Raw genomic sequence first — 22,556 nt, forward strand, 5'->3', positions numbered from 1 at the left:
CCTTCCTTCCTTCTTTTCTTCCTCCCTTTCTTTCTACCTTTCACCTCCTCTCCCTTCCATGCTTTTTTTTTTCCAATCAAAATGCAAATTTTATACTTTCCCTTTGCAGAGGAATGAAAGGGTGTGGTGTTTCTTTTTTGGTGGTGGTATGGTTTTTTTTGGTTTGTTTGTTTTATTTTTTATTTTTTTTTTTTTTTTTTTTTTTTGTGGCTGAGATGAGTAAAACTGTGACATGTATAAAAATCCAGAGTTGATGAAAAAGTACACTGAATTTTACAACCAAGGTAGATGCACTTGAGGAGGGGCAGAGAAAGAGTGGTATGTGTGCATGTAAGAAACCTTCCTTTTTCCATTTGGATTTCATAGAACACAGTGAAAGAAAACAATGTTTTGGGCTTTTGATTAAAAAAAAATAAAAAAAAATGTGTGTGGGGGGGCGGTTGCATGAGAAGCTAATGTACAGAAATATTCTGGCTTCTGAAAAACAAACAAGGCTGAGAGACCTTGTTTGTCTGTTCAGCCTGGATAAAAGAAGACTGAGAAGGGATCTCATCAATGTGTATAAATACCTGAGGTGTGGGAGACAGAGGGATTTGGCCAACCTCTTTTCAGTGGTTTGCAGGGACAGGACAAGGAGTAGTGGTCACAAGAAAGAGCACAGGAAGTTCCACACCAACATGCGAAAGAACTTATTCACAGTGACGGAGCACTGGGACAGGCTGCCCAGGGAGGTTGTGGAGTCTCCTTTTGTGGAGATATTTAAGGCCTGTCTGGATGCCTACCTGGGCAGCCTGCTCTAAGGAACCTGCTTTGGCAGGGGGGAGGTTAGACCCGATGATGTTTCGAGGTTCCTTCCAAACCCCTTCAATTCTGTGATTCTGTGAAACAAACAAACAAAAGTTTCATCAGATAAATAAAATAAAATGATTTGGCACTGGTTTTAGGGGAAGTTTTAAGAGAAGATTGTCTGCATATAGTTCAATTAATGTATGATTAATGTTTACGCTGTAAGGCATATTTCTGAAGTAGATTGCAAGTATACTTAGCACGAGTAAATTAATTGACCGATCTGGATTTAGTAAACATTTATTAATATTTTGTCATAAATTTAGCAGTTATTCCCTATTGCTATGAGCAATAGAAAGCCACTGATTTGACATCCATTTCTGGTATTGAATTGCTCTACATGAATTGGCTTTAACATTATGATATCTACAAAGAAAGAGTTAAACACTAGTAAATGAGAGGATGTAAATGTTTAATGTTATTGGTATTAAAGACTAAAAAAAAGCTATCTGATGTGATTAGTTTGTATTGTATGAAAAAAGCCGTTAATATAAAAAGATTCTAAAAGACAAGGATAAGTTGTGTGATAACTTTCTGTTCTCACAATACATGCTTTATTTTCCCACACAGTTGCTGCATGATCAATATCATTATTGTAAAATGCTTTGACTTAACTTTAATATGAAAGACGCTGAATATAAGTTACATTCTGTTGTGTTCTATAGAAGAAGGTCAAACCGTACAAGGATCTTAACTTATGTCAAGTAGGTTTCATCTGAAAAGAGGTGTCAGACAAAGAAATATGACATTGCACAATCTATTAAATTCAGTGCTGGAACATGCATTGTACTCCAAAAATTGCAGTTGGAAAAATGAGAATAGTAAGAGATAAATGGAAGACTCACTCTTCAGATTAATTGATAATATCTCACTCATCAGAAAAGAGGTGAAAGAAATGATCACTTGAAAGGAGGGGAGAGAAAGTAGCATGAAATAGTGAACAAATTGAAGGGATTGACTTCAAATGGAAGGGAGACAGTAATGTCACAGTCAGGTTCACTGAAGGACTCATATTTGTGCAGAGAAGCAGGACTATGAGGAAAAAGTGAGTGGTGTACTATTTCTTTTACATAACAGGAACAGTTCTGTCCAACTTAGAAGACACATCTCTATTCTATCTACTGTTTAAGTTAGTCATTTTGAAATATAACTTCGCTGAAGCTTTAGTGGGCAGTCTAGGTTTACACCAGTCAGCAAAGGCCATCTACAGAGCAGCTGAAAATCATAGAATCATTAAGGTTGGAAAAGACATCCAAGATCAGCTGGTCCAACCATACCCCTACCACTAATATCACCCACTAAACACTGTCTCTAAGCTCCATGTCCAACCATTCTTTAAACACCCCATGGACACCCACCACCTCCCTGAGCACCCCATTCTAACGCCTAATGTTCTGAGATCATCTATCATTTTCTATCTTTTTACACAGAATCACAGAATTGTCTAGGTTGGAAGAGACCTCAAGATCATGGAGTCCAACCTCTGACCTAACACTGACAAGTCCTCCACTAAACCATATCGCTAAGTTCAACATCTAAACATCTTTTAAAGACCTCCAGGGATGGTGACTACACCATTTCCCTGGGCAGCCCATTCCAATGCCTAACAACCCTTTCGGTAAAGAAGTTCTTCCTAATATCCAACCTAAACCTGCCGTGGCGCAACTTTAGCCCATTCCCCCTCGTCCTGTCACCAGGCACATGGGAGAATAGACCAACCCCCACCTCACTACAGCCTCCTTTAATGTACTTATAAAGAGCGATAAGGTCGCCCCTGAGCATCCTTTTCTCCAGGCTGAACAAACCTAACTCCCTCAGCCGCTCCTTGTAAGAGTTGTTCTCCAGACCCCTCACCAGCTTTGTCTCCCTTCTCCTTACCCATATTTTTTTTAGTATTTTCATTTAACTGCCAGGATTATAATTCTAGCAGTCATAAAAACACATTCCTTGCCACTGTTATCCCAGAAGTTGTTTCAGCCTCTACAACCATATCCCAACTATGACAGTTTTGATAACCTTTTTGTTCACAGGTTGTCTTTTCATCTTTTTGGGGCTGATGCTCTAGGTACATAATGACAACAGAAATTATATGTATTTTCATGGCAGAATTAGTGTTTGCAATGTATTTAGTTCATACATAGAAACTATTTTCAAATGATCAAGTCAAATTTTAACCGGACATAGATAAAATCAGACATAGATAAAATCGGACATATATAAAATCACACATAAAAACCAGACAGCCTCACGTATCATTAAGCATGATTACTGTAACTGTATTATTCTAAATATTCAAATCAGATTTAGTCTTCTATTAGGAGAGTCAATTGCATCATATACTTCCCTTCATAAACGTATAATACTCTGTCTTAAATAAGGAAGGTTTCTAGAAAGCCTCTACTTTAACATGTAGGTTATTCTTAAGTCTGTTCCACAGATGACAAAAAAAAAAACCTTCTGGATTCTAGCCTAAATAGAGAGAAGGCAGGTGACTTAGCTTTCTTTCCTTTTTATATTATTTCCATCCTAGATATAATGTCCTATTTGAGCTGTTTTTGTGCTACATGGCATTCCAGGCAGTTCTGTTCACTTAAATAAATTAATTTGCTAATTACTTCCTTTAAATATTACTGTTTGCAATCAGAAATGATCTAAATTCCCAGATTCACTTTATTACGTATTTCCTTTAAAATTAAATTGAGTTCATAAAGTGTATACATACAATTTTGTATGTTACTTTCCATTAAGTACCTAGTTTCCTAATTCCCTTTGCAGGTCAACTTTTGATAAATTTTTAGAAGGGTTTGATAGATGTAGCTGCTCAAGTTCTTCTAATTTCTGAAAATGTGATGGTAATGAAGATGTTGAATCACACTAAAACATTTGAAAAATGTACTCTATTCCCACAATGAAGATTTTTAGTTTTGTTATGTTCCATTTGTAAAGTTTAAAAAGTCTTACGAAAGCCTTATTTCTCAAAAAATTAAAAAAAAAAAAAAAAAGTACAAGTCCCTTATAAAAGATACCAGAAGCTGCAACGGGTATTAGATATATAAGATTTGTGGAAGATCTGAATGGCCCTGCTGGTGCATTTCTTCAAATTCATATGTTCTGTAAGGATGATTCTAATCAACATCACTGACTTAGTTAATGAATGAGTTAGGAATAGGTTCATGACTCCTAGTAGGTTTATGACTCTTTAAAGTTACAGCTTTTTGATGGATCTTACCCATTAGTTCTAGCAGGTTTGTACTCTAAAAATCATGTTGGATCTGCTAAAAGCATTGCACTTCTCATGTTTCAGTATTTCATAGGCACATTAAAGTGGATATAATTGAAAATGCTGCTGGAATAGGCTGAGTGTGAAAAATATGAAGATCTTTGTTTGCAAAATTTAGTGTCTGCCCTCTATATGTCAGCTGAAAATTACAGTATTGCTGCTTTTGAGGAAAAAATATTCCTTTGCAGTAGATAACTGAAACTCCACAATGTTGATTCCACAGAAAATATGCATAGGGTTTTGAAGGTGGAGGATTGTAAAACATGTGTGGGGTAAATGAAAATGAAAAAATCCATATTGTTGGCTTCCCCTGAGATCAGTTTCAAGAATATGGGTGGGTAGAATTCCCTAGAAGAGCCCGCTGAGGTGAAAACTATTTAGATGAACTGAAAAGTTACCAGCCAGCAGACACGTGATTATGGACATACTGTCCATGTTTCAGATGGTTAGAAGACCATTCATGCCTACTGTAAGAGGGTATCTATCACAGCCAGAGTTATTTGTCTTTCATTCTATCTCCATGGCTAAACTTCCCTAGAAAATTCTGTAGTTAATGCATTGGAATCTTGACCAGCTAAAAAAACATTCAGGGAAAAACTGATTAATTGAACAATGTTGATGTTCAGTCGCACATCCTAATATTGGGAGATTTGTATGGTCCTCAAGTTTCATATTGCGCACATGTACTTTGATTAGTTTCTGTTTTCTATCACTTACCCAATGAGTTTTAGAGATCTTTAGGAAATCTATGATGCTATAGATGCAGGAAAAAAAGAAAAAGAAAAAAAAAAAAAGGAAAAAAAAAAAAAGGAAGGTGGGGGAAGATGGTTGTTGGGGGACTATACGGGGCATGGAGAGCATGGTAAAGTCTCATCCTTGCTACCTATATAGCATGGTCCTTGAACTGAATGTTATTCAAGAACTGTGCTCAGCTTTGTCTCAAAAGGATATAGCAAGTTTACTCTGAAATGAAAGTCTGGGAATAAACTATCATACACAGAGTGGGGATGATGGAGCACCGGGTTACAGGATGAAAGTTATTTGCTGGGGTAGATGTACCCAATAGTATTTTACAGCTGACATTTCACCAATACTGAATCAAGTGGAATCATTACCCTCAGCATCTTACATATAACACTACTATTAACATGTCAGAATGTGATTTGCCTTGACTTTCACTGTTGACTTTCATTTAATTTCTTTTCTACTATAACCTCCTGGACCCTTTTCCTTGCAGTTCTGTTTACTCAGCTATTCACAATATAGTATTGGTGGATGTGATTTTACCCTCCAAAATGAAGCATCTTTTTGAATTTTATCTTACTATATCTTATGCTTATTGCAGTCATTTTGAATTCTGATTCTGATCTCTAAAACATTTGTGCACCCTGCACTGTTAATTAGCATCTTTCATAGATTTCACACATAACCATAGCTCATTTCATCATGTAAGTTTCTAATGAATCTCTTAAAATTCTCTAATGTAGAATATAATTCTGTAGCATATTCACATGCTTATGTATGTCCTACTTATCCTTTAGCCTCTATTCTGAGAATCCCTGAGCCCTTCAGTAGCGGCAGCAGTATTTAATACTAGCACTCATTATCTAATCTGATTCATGGAACTATATAAAAGATACAGAAACTCTAACAACTGTGCTTGCTGATGTATCCAAAGAGAACAGTCTGTCATTGAGCTCTGTATTCACGTAACAGTTAGATGTCCTATCACTAATTTTCTATTCCAGTATAGAAATAGGTGACCAGAAATGGGCTAATGATGCTATATTTTTTCTCACATTCTATTTGCACTATGGATTTACTCCACAATATCTGTAGAAATCCATGGGTTTATAGAAAGCTGTTTCTGAAAGTTTTACTGTATCAAGTGACCTACTTTTCACCTTAGTCTGTTTGAACACAGCAGATATATTTACTATCAATTCCTGAGGCAAGCAGTGTAGTATTGCTTTGTCTAGATCAGCATACTTTAATGGCCATGCAGTCAATTAAATATCTTTTACAGACTCTGGATTTAATAAATGATTTTTAATTGACTACGTGTCAGTGGCAACATTCTAGAAAACTCAGTTACATGGGATTTTTCATTGATTTTCCCTATATCAGAAAATGAAAAGTCAGATACCATTAATTGAAATTTCACAATAAGAAGCTACTGCAAAAGTAACTGCTAAGTGAAGCACTTCGAACCTAATGTGAATAGAAGTATTCTTGTTAAATGAATCCCATGTATAAACATTTATTACAGTTATGTGCCTCTGTGGGCCAAATTGATGTGAATGTAATTACAATCTATAATGTGGAGCCATTTTATGCATTTCCAGGAAAAAATAAATAAATAAATAAATCAGGTGTATTCTGCACTCATTTATCCTAATACAGTATTTATCTACATCCAGCAACGTAGCAGATGGTTAACTGATGGTTTCTAGGAACATATACTTACATCTCTGACATGAGCTTGTACTTACTATTAGCTGCCCATGCCTCAAAGACAGAGGTATTAATTTACATTAACTTACAACCTTACTCATGTTTACCCAGGCTACATGACATTTTTAAGTAGTGTATGATCCTGAATAAAATCTATGAGACTGTGACATACATGTTCATTATCATTTCTGGTTTCCAGTTTCAAACATATTTATGCATCTTTCTAACCTTCTTGTTTCTACATTAGTGTAGTAAACCTTTTATGATCACATATGTTTTCTACAGATGTAATTGCACATTTCTTTCACTTGATCACATTTATTTTGCCAAAATTGGCCCATGGACTCTATAGTTGAAGAGAGATGATATTAATAGTCTGTATGGGAAAATTAATTTGATTATGCACAATTTACTGTAGTGATAGAAGTTCTTATGCCTTTGCAGAGAAATAAAAACCCACGACCTTTCTAAAGTATGTGATGTTGCATTCAATTTCCCTGCATCTGATCGATAAGCAAGCAGGAAATTATATCTTTTGCCATGGTAGACAAGCATAATTAAGCAATAAGGCAATGGAGGTAGTTGTGATTATCTTAGGATGCACCTGGGAACTGCCTTGTTGCTATTTTAAAACATCGTTATGCTAAGGGAACTGTATTAATTTCTGCTGAGAAAGATAAAGTTGGCAGTTTGGAATGCTCATGAGCAGCAGTTTCAGTTGTGCTTCACAGAGAGTAATGCTGTGTGTTCACCCCAAACAATTAGGCTTCTTCTTCAACAGAAACAAAGATGGAGCAGGCTGTAAACATTTAATTGACAGTTCAGAAGCAGGAGAGAAAAAAAATGCTTTGGATGGCTGCCAGTGAGTGTAAAACTTACATTTTTTCCAGATTAAAATAAAAATATGTTGCCCCCAACACTTGACTTCCAAGGAAGGCATTGCTGCATAATTAATGCTATTGCATCCACATTCTAATTTATGCATTTTAATTATACCAAAGGCCCGGTGAATAATTAATGCTAGCAAAACAATGGATCTGAAGCATAAGCTGAAAAGTATCACTTTTTAATGGGCTTTGTAGATTTAAATAACTAATAAAAGCTATTTAACTGTTTAATTGCAAGAATATTTCCCCCTTACATAATCAAGTACTAACTACCATGATTGAGCAGCCTCTCAAGTGGAGAAGTGAAATAGCTCAGGCTACTTGCTTTTAGAAATGACCAATCTGAGTATACCACAGTATACTAATCCACCCGAGCCATATGCATGGAAGGAAAGGATTTGTTTGGGTATTTGCCCTGTGGGAAGGACCTGCATGATGTTGACATCATCTCTAAGATGTAAAATTAATTTCCAGGTACAAAATTCCTCTTTGACCTCCTGTCTTCAAGCTGGTCAGTTCACACAAGGTTCATGGGGAGATTTGGAACTGAATATAAAGAGATATGATGTAGAATTCATTATCTCTGAATTCAGTAATCTAAAAATTAAGGATGTAGGCCAGGTTAGTAATTTAGAGCCTTGCAGTGGTTGACAGAGATAGTGTCTCTGGAGAGAGTTTCATCTCATCCAAAAATAGGCTTTTGAAGTAGATGAAATTAATCATCTGGCAGTGGCTATCATTTTTCTATTTCTTATAGAGGAAGCTTAGAGTACTGCCTTAGGTGTATGGTCATACACCTAGCTTCTAGACAGGCTAGTTTAGGTAAAGTTACTCTCACTAGCAACACCAGCCTCTAAGATACTATGTGAGAAAGACCTACTGATTCCAACCTGATGGCTTATAAACCAGGGCAAAGCTAGGAGGCTCACAGCACAAACTCATCCAGAGATCTAATGTGTCATATGGACAGCCAACATTCCAGCTGCTTGGTCAAGTCCCAGGCCTAAAATTCATGATTTTCATTAAGAAAGTTCTTCCCTCTAGAGAGGCTGAACACAACTGCACTTGTGTTGATCTGTCCTGCACGAAGGCTTCCCTCCTGATCCCTGCACTCCTGCCAGGCAGTGACTGAGGAGGAGCAGGGTGTCCCAACCAGGCAGCATCTCCAGGCTTTGGCATACTTACAGTTTGCCACAGGCAGGGTGATGAAACCATACTGACACCAGACAGTTATGTCTGCATAGCATGGAAAGTCTGGTGGTTAAAAATATGCTTTCCTTTAGATGAATAAAATGATACAGCAAATGATAAATTACTGCAATCCCAGCCAATAGCTTACACATGCAAGTAATATTAACTTTTCAATGTGAATATAAAATGAATTGCTTTTAATGACTTCTTCATTATTTTTTTTCTATGTCAGAATTTTGCATATAAAACTCTAAAGTAAAACATTTAAATGTAATAATAATAATAAGATAATAAAGGACTTGTAAAAGAAATAAGATCAGCAAAGGCTTCTTCCAGTTTTGAATATCAAGACCTTTATTTAAGTGCATTATTTGTAGGTTAGTAGCTAATAGCTCCTATGTTTTAAGTTTTCTCTGTGTACCTAGTGTATATTGAAAGTAAAGTACCTGACCCTCCAGAGAACCTACCTGAGTCAGTAAGGAGACAGAGGGAGAAACCACTTGTTTTCCCTTTTTTTCATCTGTATTTGCCTGAGACTGGACATCTTCCAGCACTACAGCAGCATGAGAGTTGTGCTAGATCACATCAGTGGTTGTGGTCTGTCTCTGGAAGGTGACGGTTGCATTCAGCAGGGTGCAGCTCAGGTGGGATGGTGTATAGACCCTGGGGAAGGGACATGGTGGCACAGGAAAGGCTCCTGCTGCAGTGGCACTGCTCCAGGGAAATCTCAGCCAGCCGTAGCCAGCTGCTGTCTGGCCCTGCTGAATATTTGATGTGACGTAGAAAGCAGAACACAAAAGAAAATATGTCTTAGTATCAGGCTAAAACTAGTTTCTTTCTTCTGAGCAACATCCAAAAGAGCAAAGGCTCAGAAGCAGTGCCAACCAGGAGTGTTGTGGAAGTTAATTCATCCTCCTAGTGATTTTGATGAGTTTATCCTCACTATTCAGATTTTCTACCCAGGAGCCAGGCACTATCCTAATGTGCCTTAATTCTCCGTACTTTGCTTACTACGGTACCTAAAACGAGTGCTAAGAATAATTATGCAAGAAATACAACTATTTAACTAAATCCAATTTAAAACCTAAACATTTTCAGCCTATACTTTAATACTAAGATGGTGCCCAGTGAATTAGCAGTTCTGGTCAGCCTAGTGTTTTTAATGCAGATGACAAAACCAGCATGAGCTCACGACCTGTAGCAAAGTGTCTCCCTTTGCTTCTGCCTTTGCAGGACTATGCGGAGAAGGAGAAAGCTGCAGCCAAGGCTCTGGAGGATGTGAAGGCTAACTTCTACTGTGAACTGTGTGACAAGCAGTACCACAAACACCAAGAATTTGACAACCACATCAATTCTTATGACCATGCTCACAAGCAGGTAAACCTGACAAATATCCATAGATATTACAGTTGCCCATTTTTCATACTTCCTTTTTGCGGGGTTTTCTAAATTCACTCCAGTAGAGACAAGTTAACATTTGATGCTTTTGAATTTCACACACTATTTTTCATTAAAATCAAGTGTAAAATATTCATTGTTTTAATCTTCATCACAATTTAAGCCCCTTTGTCTGAAAGATCATGGTAGTTTTAGATAGGTGCTCAATACTAATATTCACAATGAAATAGATACATTAAAATGTGAAGTTACTTCTAAACTAGAGGGGGACAAAGAAGCACTTCCTCAGATATCCAGGTCCCTCTTTCAGATTCAGAAGGCATAAGATCATGCTGTTTCAAGCTGGTCATGCTGTTTCAAGGGCAGGAAAGTAGTTTTTTGTTTGTTTGTTTTTGTTGTTGTTTTGTTTTGTTTTGTTTTCTTTAAAGCATATGTTTCTGAGGTTGAAGGCTATGTCTCACAATGATTCTCAGGGTGGAATACATTTTGCCTTACATGCAGAACATGATACAAAATGGCAACTACTATTGAACAACAACATATTGGATTATTGGGAAAAGATAATAGATGCTAATTATTTGTCATCATTTTTGCATCTACTTAATTGGGTCTATATGTGATAGGTACTGATGTATGCCTGTTATTATTCTATGTTTGCTTTCTGCATCCTAGTTTTTCCTCTAATTTTAGCAAATTGCATATTCCTGTTGTCATTATGTAAGAAAAATGCAATTAATTATTGAAAGAATTTCAGAACTCAACAAAAATCATTGACAAAGTTCAGGAATTAACATTTATGAACCTCTGATGTAACTAATCATATGGGTTATTCTAATATGTAAGTTAGAACTGTAGCAAGATTCAATAAACACACATTTTTCTACTGTTTTTCTTCTCTCTCTTACATGTGTTACACAGTTCAAGTTCTCATGCATTTGTGTACATTCAAGCTGGTAGTGTATTAGTGTCTCCTGGGTACATTCTTCTGGGTACATGGGGGTCTGGGCAAATATATGAATCATTTAGAAGCTGCAGGTATTTCTTCTACAGAACTAGAAGAAGTAAATATTAAGAACAACAAATGGCACTAAAGGCAAAACTTCTCACTCTCACTGCAAGAAATCTTATTGTCTTTTGTAGTATTATAGAGAATGTAAATCATCCTGGCATTTTCTGTGTACACCTATCACAGCACTGCATGAATGAGCTGGTTAACATCTGCCCACTCATCATGATGAACCATCCTGCTGAATTCAACCAGCCTAGGGTCAGCTGTTCATGGACATTAATAGGACTCTTCTGGCCCATCACACTCAAACCAGAGCTAGATTAATCTAGTGTATTTATGTATTAAACCAAAGGCAGTTCCTTACATCCCAGCTCCATTAATTAATCTGCAAAAATGGTTCTAATAATACAAAACAAATGCATTTCCAGATCCTAAACATGTGACACTAATCCCTAAAAATCCCCATTTGCTTTAGAAATATTTTTTTCACCCTTCAGCTGATTTTCTATTTGTCAGAGATCCAACTGATCTCAGATGGATCAATTTTTGCCATTTCCTCTTCTCCACAGCTCCTGCAGAGAGCATCTTATGCAAAATAAAATATCCTGCTTGATGCACCATCTATGTTTGTGTTGTCAGGCAAGAGAGGTTTGGGCATCTTCACACTATGAAAGGGAATGTTTAAGCAATAAAACTCTCTTTAATTTGTAGGTAAATTCAGTGCTTTAAAATCAGCCATACTGATGGTACTGTGAACTAAGGATCTGCATGGAAATGCACCACACATACAGAATATCATCTGGCAGTACAAGCTCACCCCACCATGCCCTTTCAGATGTAGTTCAGAAGCTCAGTTAGTGCAGGATTAGCTAGCTGTTCTCCTGATGTGACAGGGTAATTCAGTCTCGTCTCCTTTTTCACTTCTTGACTGCTCAGCCACGTCTGGGAACAGCATTACTTTGCCTCTAGGAATATCATGAATGCTGCCTTTTCTCTGACTTTTGTGGTTGGTCACAAAAAATGTATTTTTACTTGTATGAAATTAGTCTTCAGACAGAAGTTAATTTATAGTTTCCTGTGATTTTAGTTAGCTTAGCTTCAAAACGTTTGCTCCAGGAGGTGTAGTAGCCACAAGAAAAATTTCTTTTTCCTAAGGTATACTTTCTGTTTCCCAGAAGATATTTGAGGATACCATTAGTCATACACATGGATATGCACTGAACACCGTTCTTCTACTGCAGATTAAATTAAAGTCAGGGAGTCTTTAGATTTCACTAACAATATAGCGTAGTCCCCCCATGTGATTCCCCTTCTACTTAGAAATCTGTATTGAAGTGGCAATGCTCTTTAGAGAAGATATAAAGACAGAGGGGAAAAAAAATAATAAAAAAAAAAATATTGCACAGAGTACTTTGGCATAAGCCTTTTCTTTCTTTTCCAGAGGAAAGATTTTATTCAAAGACTTATGACTCTAATCTCCCAATATTATGGTTTTATAGAATTAATTTTGTGATCTATTTTCTTATCTATGATTTCAACCAATTCTAAAGCAGAAAGTACTGAATTTTGGACCTAATAGTTTTTTTGCCTTCCTGACAGGAAGGCAAACAGCCATTGCCTTCCCTGTCCTCAGAAGACTGCAAAATGTTAAGATACAAATTTGGTCTTGTTTGTGCAACTAGTCTTTCTGTTGTGTTGACTTATTCTCAAGCAATATACTCAGGGATACTTTCTTTCTCTCCACACTGCATACATGCATACATATACAAATACTACAAATGTATATGCACATATATGATGCATACATGTGCATACAAAGAAAACTTTGATGGAAAATTTTCTGAACCACGGATCCTTCAAGATCATCTGTGCCTGTACCTTCATAACACTAAAATGACCCTGGAGGGGTCTAATGTGATTTATATACCATTTAGTACTTTTGACTGAGTATTAAGCAGCTCTTATTTGATTGTCTTGACAGAATTAGTCTTAGATAATCTTGCCAGTGTCTTTTCTACTTCACTACTCTGTAATCATTTCTCATTGATATTATCTGTTATTGGAAATTAATTTCTCTCACTGCAAGTCTGGATATAGTGAGCTCAGAATCAGTCTCAATGGAAGCCTTCACTGCCACATGACTTAACCTGAGCTCTCCATTGTTAAGCCTGATACTGCACCAAGGCTGAGGCAGGAATGAGGGTGTACCCCAGAATGAACCACTCCTTTGCTCCTGATCTTCCACTGCCATACAGCCCTGTGCATGCATGTCTCCCTACCTCAGCACTTACCAGCTAGCCCACTTGAAAACAACAGTGTTTTTCTTTTGTGTTTTTTCTTTGCTATGAAACCTATGACTTTATATCCTCAGCATCAGTCAGTCTTCAGCAGCAGTCACAGGCAGTAGCACATTTGGTAAATCTGTAGTATCTCTCATCCAAGCATCAAGGTGCCTGCATCAATGCTTGCTATCACTTGCTTGTGGTGTTCTCCTAAAGAGAAGTTTACTGCATCAGAACTGATTATTTCAGCTCTATTGGAATTATCTGAACACTGCAAAGGGTCCTGGTATGAATTTGTTCAAAAGTTGTTTGTATGTATTTAATACAAACTGCTGCCTGAAAATATAACATGTGAACGCATGTTACACTTTGATGAAAAAGTAATATGTAAGTACGGACTTTTTAATAGGATTGTTAAGTCACTTGTATCTGTAAAAGGAAATAAAACTTGAGCAGAGATGTCTACTTGGTTAACGCTATTAAATGGAATCTTTGGAATCTTTTAATACCTCCAGGTCGTGCATAGCATTCATCCATTCACTTAAAGTAGAAGTAGAGGGAGCTTTCCACTTTTGTATAAATAATCCTTAGCAATCAGCTAGGCTTTCAGATGTCAGCAAAGGAGAAAATTACAAATCTGTTCCATGTACTGAAATACAATAATTGTGATAATAATAATAATAGAAATAAGCAGCGAAGAAAAACAAGGCTGTATTGCCATCTTGGGGTTTCTGACAACAAAACAGCTCTTTTAGTTGTCAAAATTTAGATACTGCCTAATCACATTCATTCAGATGAGAAAAAAAAAATGAATTTTAGTATTCTTGAAACACATATTACTGTGAAGTAGGTGAACAGAATTTTCAGTTTACACTAGTTCACATGTATGTATTGGTATTTAAATCCGTGCATACTAGCACTTGGGAGTATCCTCTACATGAAAGTCTGATTTAGTGTGTACAGCTGTAGGCACTTGCCATTAAGCCTTTATGGTGCTTGTGGATTTAAACTCTAATTCAAATGGAGATTTAGCTACTGTTAAACATCAAAGATAGTAAATATGCTTACATTTTTGCTAGCTTTGTCTCTAACACTTAGAAAATACACAGATAAGTAAGCACAGAGAAAGATCTAGGAGTGAGTGTAGTACTGAGATTTTGTTCATTCATGTTTAAGGTCTTTATTTTCCAGCATCTGTATGTTTATTGGAGGAAAATATTATATTTTGGCCCTCATGTACACACCTCTTAGTACCCAAACAATTTTCATTTCAAGGAAAGGAGACTGGTTTGACAGTATCCAAGAGAGTTCATCTCAGGATTTGGGAGCAAAGGCAAACACAGCATCAAGAAACCTTCTGGACAAAATACCAGTAGTTTTAGGAACATATTAATCAGATCAGAAAGGGCTACCTTGGCATGAAGGTGCATGACTATATGCATTTGTGTAGTCTCTGTTTTTTTCCCCTCAAGATATCGGTGGACCCACTGTTCCTTTTATACTGCTTTTTAAGGCCAGTTTGTACACCTTAAATCCTCACTCTCTGTGTATTCCTCATAAAATAACCTAGCCAGCAAAAGGCTTCAGCATTTCTTCCTCAAAGTTAGAGAGAAGTGTTATCTGCAACCATTGGCATTTTATTCCTCTAACCTTGCAAAAATCAACTTAGACTGATGCATGTTAATAAATACATATATATTTTAAAAAGAATTTTCACATTTGTCACATCCCTAGTAAGAAATCTGGAATCATAATTGCATTAAAACTTAATGATCAGGAACAGAGCAAGAGAACTACTGATATGATGTTAGACTTCCTCAAACAGCTGATTGACAAGTGGACTTGAACCAAGAAAGAATTTTTGTATGTGTGGTAGTTTTTGTCTTATTGTTTTTGTTTTTGTTTTAACCTGAACATTTGCCACAAGTATTTGCCACAGGTTAGATATTTCTGACATATAAAACAACATACTGAAAGTATAATTCAATATGGCCAACAGTTGCTCAGATTTTTCCATGATTTATTTTTTAATTTCAGTGAAATGGCAATTTAACAATACAAGGCTATTTCCAGCTTATGTTTTACCTATTACCATTAGAGAATTAGAATAGTTATCTGTGGATGCAAGACACTTCTTCATCACAATATTTATTTTCTTAAGAATTGTTTGCTTATTAATGTAGAATAATTCCTAGCTGTTATTTTATTCATTATTCTGCTACACATACAGATTTGATTTTCTCTCCTTTTTCTTTTTAAGTATAGCTTTCCTTGGAAAGAGTATACTTTTTAAATTTCTGGCGTAAGACTTGTTTTCTATCATGTGAAAAGCAAAGCTAAAAGGAAAGATTTCATTTCTGTAGTCTGCCATATCATTGCATTTTTATTTTTTTTTTTTTGCCTGCTCTTGCTCATTCTGAAACCAGTGATTTTCTTATTGTTACTTATGACTATGCTATTTATTTCATTGTCTAATTTCAGTCATAGTTTCATACTTTCTTAACTTTTCATTGTACATTGATTTTGCAATGTGTGTTCTTGTTCATCCTCCCCAAAATGACTTCATTCTTTCTGTAACTTCCTTATGAGCAAGTTTTGGATAATTTCTTGATGAATAGTTTTCATTTTCTCTCACTGCTTTTTTTCATAATTGACTTAACAAGTTCTCGTTCTTTCATAATTTATTTTTGTGAATTAACTTCTTTTAGGTTTCCCTTTTCTTATATTAGTTTTGATTACAAAACAAACTATCGTATGGTTTCTATTGGACCATTAAATACAGAACTCACCATGATAATAATTAAGATTTCCAAACACTTTGTATTTTAAGACCCAGCTTTCTTTGCTTTCAGTGCTTGGGTTGAAATTTTCTTTCTGGATCCCAGGCTTTAGTAAATTGCAACATATATAGGCTATTTGCAAAGTAAAGCATAGAAAAGTGACAAGGCACCAGATGCTTCTTTCTGTTATTCAGAAATAGAAAAATACTGTCTTCACAAAACTATGTTTTTATCATGCCTGGTGTGCTTCAGAGTACCTGCAATCCAGCATCTTTGAAATGCTGAAATAGTGATGCAATGAAACAGACAATCAAGTTATGTCACATCACAGAAACTGATGTAAATAAAGGTAGCATAAGACAACAGAGGATGACATCGCAGTTTAAGCAAAAGGCAGCATATAAGCAAAAGCAGGATGTAAGGATGTAAACAATATGATAATTCAATTGCATCACTGTACTAAAAGAATTTATTTTGCCAGCTTGAAGTGACCTTAAATTGAATGTTTAGTTTATAATATCATGCAATATTTTCTTAAATGCATTTTGGGCTATACTACATAGAGATGCCTCAGTTGCACTCTACAGCAAGTACATGTAGCAGAGTAGCTCTGTAGCAGCAGAAGCAGCATTATCAAATACCACTGAGCACAGTCTGAAAACGGGGGTGACTTGAGGCAACAGATTCCAAAGAAATGTCATCAGAAACAATTCTTTATTTTAAACTTACAAATCTGTGGGTCTTATTAAGAACTACTGAACCTGCTGCCCTTCCAGTGCTTGGCTCTTTTCTTATTATTTGGTGATAAAGTAACTAAATTGGCAGTATTCATCTTTTTAAAATTGCGTGTTGCTTAGAATAATGAGATTCCTTTAATCATTAGTCCTCAACAAAAACTCTTGCAAATAATGCGGAGCTGCTTTTAAATTTAATGTCTAGATAAGCTAAATTGTTAAATGCTAGATGCTATGGAATTACATTTGGTGTTCTTTAGAATGAATGCTAATTAGCATGTAAATTAGCAATTTAACCCTCTTTACATTGGGAAAAAAAAAAAAAAAGTGGGAAACTCAATTTCATCTTTGTTAATGATGGGCCAATGACTGTAAGATATTTCTTTAGTATTTCATTATATAAGGAATTACAGAAGTGTATGATCAGATTTTGGCATTTAAGACATAGCAATAACCAGAATATCAGGTAGAGGAAGTGCTCTAAATTGATGCCAGTTATTGTAACTTCCTTTCCTTTCCTTTCTTTCTTTTTCACTGCTACAGTTTTATAAATGATTTTTCAGTCAGGGGGAATGGGTGATGCAGTGTAATGGATATCTTATTCAAATAAGCAAGGAATCTGAAGAACTAGATTTGTTAAAACAAACAAACAAACAAACAAAAACATTAATAAAATTATTAATAAAATTATTTTATTATTAATAAATTAATAATTAAAAAATTAAAAACATTATGCCAAAACCCAAATTAAATAGTGACAAATATGAAATTTTGACCAAAAATATCAGATTGGATAGTTTAAAAGTTTAATTTTGTTCTATAATTTCCTGAAGAAACATGTACATTCAATAGATTTTGAAACAAAGTCTTTCTGAAGCACACCATTCCAATAGAAAATGTTTTAGAGCCAATCATATGTAGTTTCATACTGTGTAAAAAGTAGTGATTAAAATTAATGTATTCCTCTTTGGTTCTCTGTTCTGACATGCTAATACATGCAGTACATAGGATAATACTTAAGAAAATAGAATAAATATGGAGAACCTAGACATTTTTATTAAAATGATTATTCCTGGTTTTAGATAATCTCCAGGTCAGTCTGGTTGGTGTTGTGCCTGTATTATTTAGATAAATGATAGTGGGCATTGCTGTTCTTTTTTTCTTTTTTTTTTTTTTTTCTGTATTCAGATATCTTTTGCATTTTTTAAAGACAAGTAGCAAGGACAAAAGCAATGGGATATAAAGCATGTCTTCTAACTACTTACTTCTATGTAAAAATCTTGTTCGTATAAGAGTGTCTATTCACTATGAATAAGAACTGGGCAATGCTGACCACAGATATACAGTATATTTCTTGTACCATCTTCAAAAGACCGATGAACATTAGGTTCCTTGTAGCCAAATACTTTGCAGATTGTGTGTGTATGTGTGTGTGTGTGTGTGTGAGAGAGAGAGAAATCAGAGAATCTGAAGAAACCAGTCATTCTAAGGTCAGGTTCTACAAGTCTTGCTTCAAGGTGATAGAAAGAAAGAACTACCAGATGCTATGATTGTTTTTGATTATTGTACATTTCCAAGTACTTTAGTTTATATTTGTGGAGTGACTTGTAGAATACAGTACTATTCAACAAGATTACATATCTTACCTATGGCAATTTTCTGCTATGACCAGCTTTTTGGAGACACTGGGCAGTTAACTTCACTAACAAAATGTTGTACCATCAGATGTTCACAGAAAAATTATACTTCTGTTAGCTTCTGAATAACTTTTAAACACTGTACTCCTATTCATATTTGCCTGGAAAAAGAATATTTCTTCTAATCTCATTGGCACCCACAAAGGTATACATGGCCCTACAAACATCTGTTTAGAATCTGCATCTATTATAGCTCTGTTCATTTTTGACCATCTGCAGTAATTAATGTGCAAGAATGTAGCTGCGTAATTGACTCCTGTGGAGCTTTAAAGTCATGCAAATCAATGATGTTTGTTTGAGGAAATGTACAATGTACCTTGTATGTCTTTAAGGGGCACTTATAACAGAAACAAATATTTAAAAGCAAACCAGAAACATTTCTGTACATCACCAAGATAGCAATAAAGATGGTGGGATTAGTCATTTATTACCTTTTCTTAGTTAAAAGCATTAATTAACATATTTTAACGTGTCTCCAAGGGAAAAATAAAGGAGGTAACCCAGACTAATTATCATTTCTCTGCTTTAGCAATTTCATAATAATTAGGCTCCACCAGGAGCCATTACAAAGATGAGGGCTCTTTAAACACCTTCTCATATCAAATTGCTAGGGAATATCTAGAGAAATACAGATGATATTCATATGAATACCAAACAAATATATTAACACAGGTGATGGGACCATTAAAAAAACAAATGTTTCCTTAACACAAAGTTAACTACTAAACACTTTTTCCAACAGGAAATACTATTTTTAAAGCAGAATGCTTTGGCAGGAATGTGAGAAGTTCAGGAACATTTTTCTTTGGAAAGTTTTACATTGTTTTGGTTTAAAACAATTTGAAATTATTCATAAAGATTGAAATACGCTGTTTCAACAGTGCAATTTTGAAAGTATTTAAAAATGGGATTTTTAATATATGCACAGATTATGTTTAATATTATTGAGATAAAAACAAATTATGAAAATTATAACTTTATAAAGCATTTTTGTTCCACTGTTATTTAGATGAATTTACATCAAGTCACTTGGAAACAGTTTACGTTTTCATTTTTTTTAATAAGCTCTCAAAATTGTACTTCCTCCAGTAAGATTAAAATGTAAGTCACAAATGTTAAAGTTTCCTGCTAAGCACTTTAAACAAATGTGCAAGTAGAGAGGAATTGACATAACCCTCCAGGAACTCTGTAGAAGACTTTATGTTTGTAGTCAATGTTTCTCTGTTTGTTTTCAAACCTTAGCATGTTGAAGGATTCTTAGCTCTGCTTCCCTCAAAACAGACATTTCTAAATACTGATGTTTAAAAGTGCAAATGCAGTCATGTTGCATTGCTCAGTATTTACACTTTTTCTATAGGATATGTGGAGTAGTAATTTACTACTCGTATCGTAAACCTGCAAAATTAGATAAGGATCTGACTGTGTGCAAGAACAGCAAGTCACAATTAATAGAGGAATTATTGGGTAAATTAATAAATAAAGTTATGGGGCAAAATAAAACTATTTATTAAATGTAATTTAATAAAATTATTAAATGAATATTTATTAATATTTATTATTTCCTTTTTCAAGGAACAGAGAATATTCAGATTAATCTCATCTTGTTCTTCACTTCAGTGCAAAATCCAGTCTCCTCATGACATTTCTTTGTCATGTCCAATGACATTTTTTTTTTTGAGTTCTGCCTTTCATATTGTTTAAGCCTGGGTTACACATGTCATTCAATTCATTCACATAATTATGGCTCTCGGTAACACAGGTCAGATTCTGATTTCCTTTCCATTTTGAAATTTAACACAGCATAATGTCCTGATGCATAGTTAAAAAAGAAAATGAAGATTCTGGGCTGCAAATTGAAAACAATCATAAATTGGACCTGCATAAATGCAAAACAACAAGTGATATCTCACTAAATCTAAACTTAGAGTACATGAGAAGAGTACAGTAATTGCTATAGTGATTTTCTGTTATTTCTAGCAAATTGAAATCATTTGTCATATTTATTTCTTATTTATTTCTGGAGGACATCAAGCAGCACAAGGTCTTTCTAAAAACTAAACCAATAATACCTGGAAAACAATGGAATATTTTTTCAGAAATTAAAATTATAACATGTGATCTAGTTGCCCTGCTTGTCTCCATTTTGGTCTCACCTAGGCCAAAGAATATAAATTTATTCTCACCGTGTTTTGTATAAGATGGTACATATTTTAAGAGGATTGTTGTTCAATTTGAGCACACAAACTTACAATAATTCTTTAGTAAAAGAAATAACTCAAATTCAGGGCAGCAGAAATGTATAGAGAACTAGAATAAGAAGCAGTGGTATAAATAAAAGATCAACTTCAAATTTTACAGCAATAAAACTTTTCTGAGAGCAAATAATAAAATAAACTTTACTCAAAATTTGAGAAGTGGCATAAAATATTTTAGAAACAGGGAGTGTTGATTCATCTTTATAGTGTTAAAAACTTTCCATGTCTACATCAAAAACTAGCTTGTTTATAGCATTATTTGATAGAAGGGTGAATACAGAATCTAGATCATGGGCAAGAGGGAAAGGGGGACATTAAATGCTACTTTCCACAATGTACAATGTGTTCATTTTCACCCTCTTTCCGGGGAACATTTTCTTGAGCAGCATTAAACTAATTTTAACTTATGGAATCACAATTGAAATGTGTCAAGTTGCAGCTCAGTGATCTGTTACACAGCAGTGAGCTGAACCACATATCTTGACCATGTGTATGTTTTTAGCTCCATCTTAGTGAAAGCTTTAGGCACTGCAGGTTACAACAGCAATATGTTCAAGAGAACTAAATACAAATAACAAATTTCAAATGAATAATATTTTAAGCAAGTGGCAATAAAAAGGGTGCTGGATAGGCCAAAATGTCTTTGCCTTTATAAACTAGAAAATTAAGACATCAGTCACTCTGCACGGTTTGGCTATCTTTTACCTTGACACAATGAATTTACTTAGGAAGCACCTTATTACTTTTGTGATTTCAGCAGGAAATGCTGATGAACTGGGAAGTGAGATGGATAGGTCAAGTGGAGGGAAAAAAGGGCACTAAAATCAAAAGACACAACACATAATAACTATGTGAGACAAATTTGGAAAATAAATAAAAATAGATATTCAAAATAAATAATCAGTACAATTTTAATCAGTACAATTTACTGAGATATGTTCTCAGAAGATTTTCTCAGATAATCAAAGTCTACACCAGGCTGTGGCAGGAGTGAATTACCCTGGAAAAATAATGGGACATCTGTTCATCTCTTCCTGTAAATAAACCAAGGACTGGAACATAAACTGCTATTCCAATCCCATGCACGAAGAAATTAAAATTAACAGATTATCCATCTGAATTTGTTGCCTCTGTGGACCTCCCTTCTGTCAAGAATAGTACAAAAATGCTTCAAATTACTGTATCTGGTATATGAATGTATATTCATCTACATTATGGGGCTCTATAAAGCTGATCTTTAACTTACATATTATTAGTATCATGATGATCAACACAGGCATAAAGGAAATTTAGAAAAAATGACATGATTGAGTTTAGTAAGTTCAAATGGCATAAAAACAAAAATAAAACCAAAAAGAAACTGCAACATTCACTTACATAAGAAAGCTGGTGTCATGAAGGTGTAAGAGCCAGCAAAATGGACTAGGAGGAGGAATTGACATGGAAAGATGTGAGAGAAACATAAGAAATTTAAAAGAGCATTTGTCAGATATCTTACGAACCCAAATCCCACAACTGAAAAAAGACCAAATAGGTAATAAACAGCTAATCTTGTTTAGAAGGAAAGTCAATTTTCTGTGGCTTAAATTTATAATAAAGGAGAAAAAGGAAAAATGGATAGTAAAGATCATAAATCAGAAGTGAAGAAAATGGAAAAAAAGTGATAGAGGAAGTAAAAAGGGCAAAGGGAAAATTTGTAGTCATCAGAGGTAAGGGCAAGAAGGTTTCTGAAAGTATATTGAG

General features: G+C 35.0%; 1 protein-coding gene across 1 annotated transcript in view; it reads left to right on the forward strand.

Annotated features, from left to right (window-relative positions):
• Window positions 1-22,556, forward strand: part of ZNF804B (zinc finger protein 804B) — a 239,510-nt gene that overhangs the window by 200,181 nt on the left and 16,773 nt on the right. Inside the window, exon 2 of the mRNA XM_084508048.1 lies at window positions 9,892-10,035. Within this exon, the coding sequence (XP_084364174.1) occupies window positions 9,892-10,035 (144 nt within the window). The remainder of the gene's footprint in view (window positions 1-9,891; window positions 10,036-22,556) is intronic.

This window comes from Aythya ferina, assembly GCF_964211825.1.
Source record: "Aythya ferina genome assembly, chromosome: 2".
In the NCBI taxonomy this organism is placed as follows: Eukaryota; Metazoa; Chordata; class Aves; order Anseriformes; family Anatidae; genus Aythya; species Aythya ferina.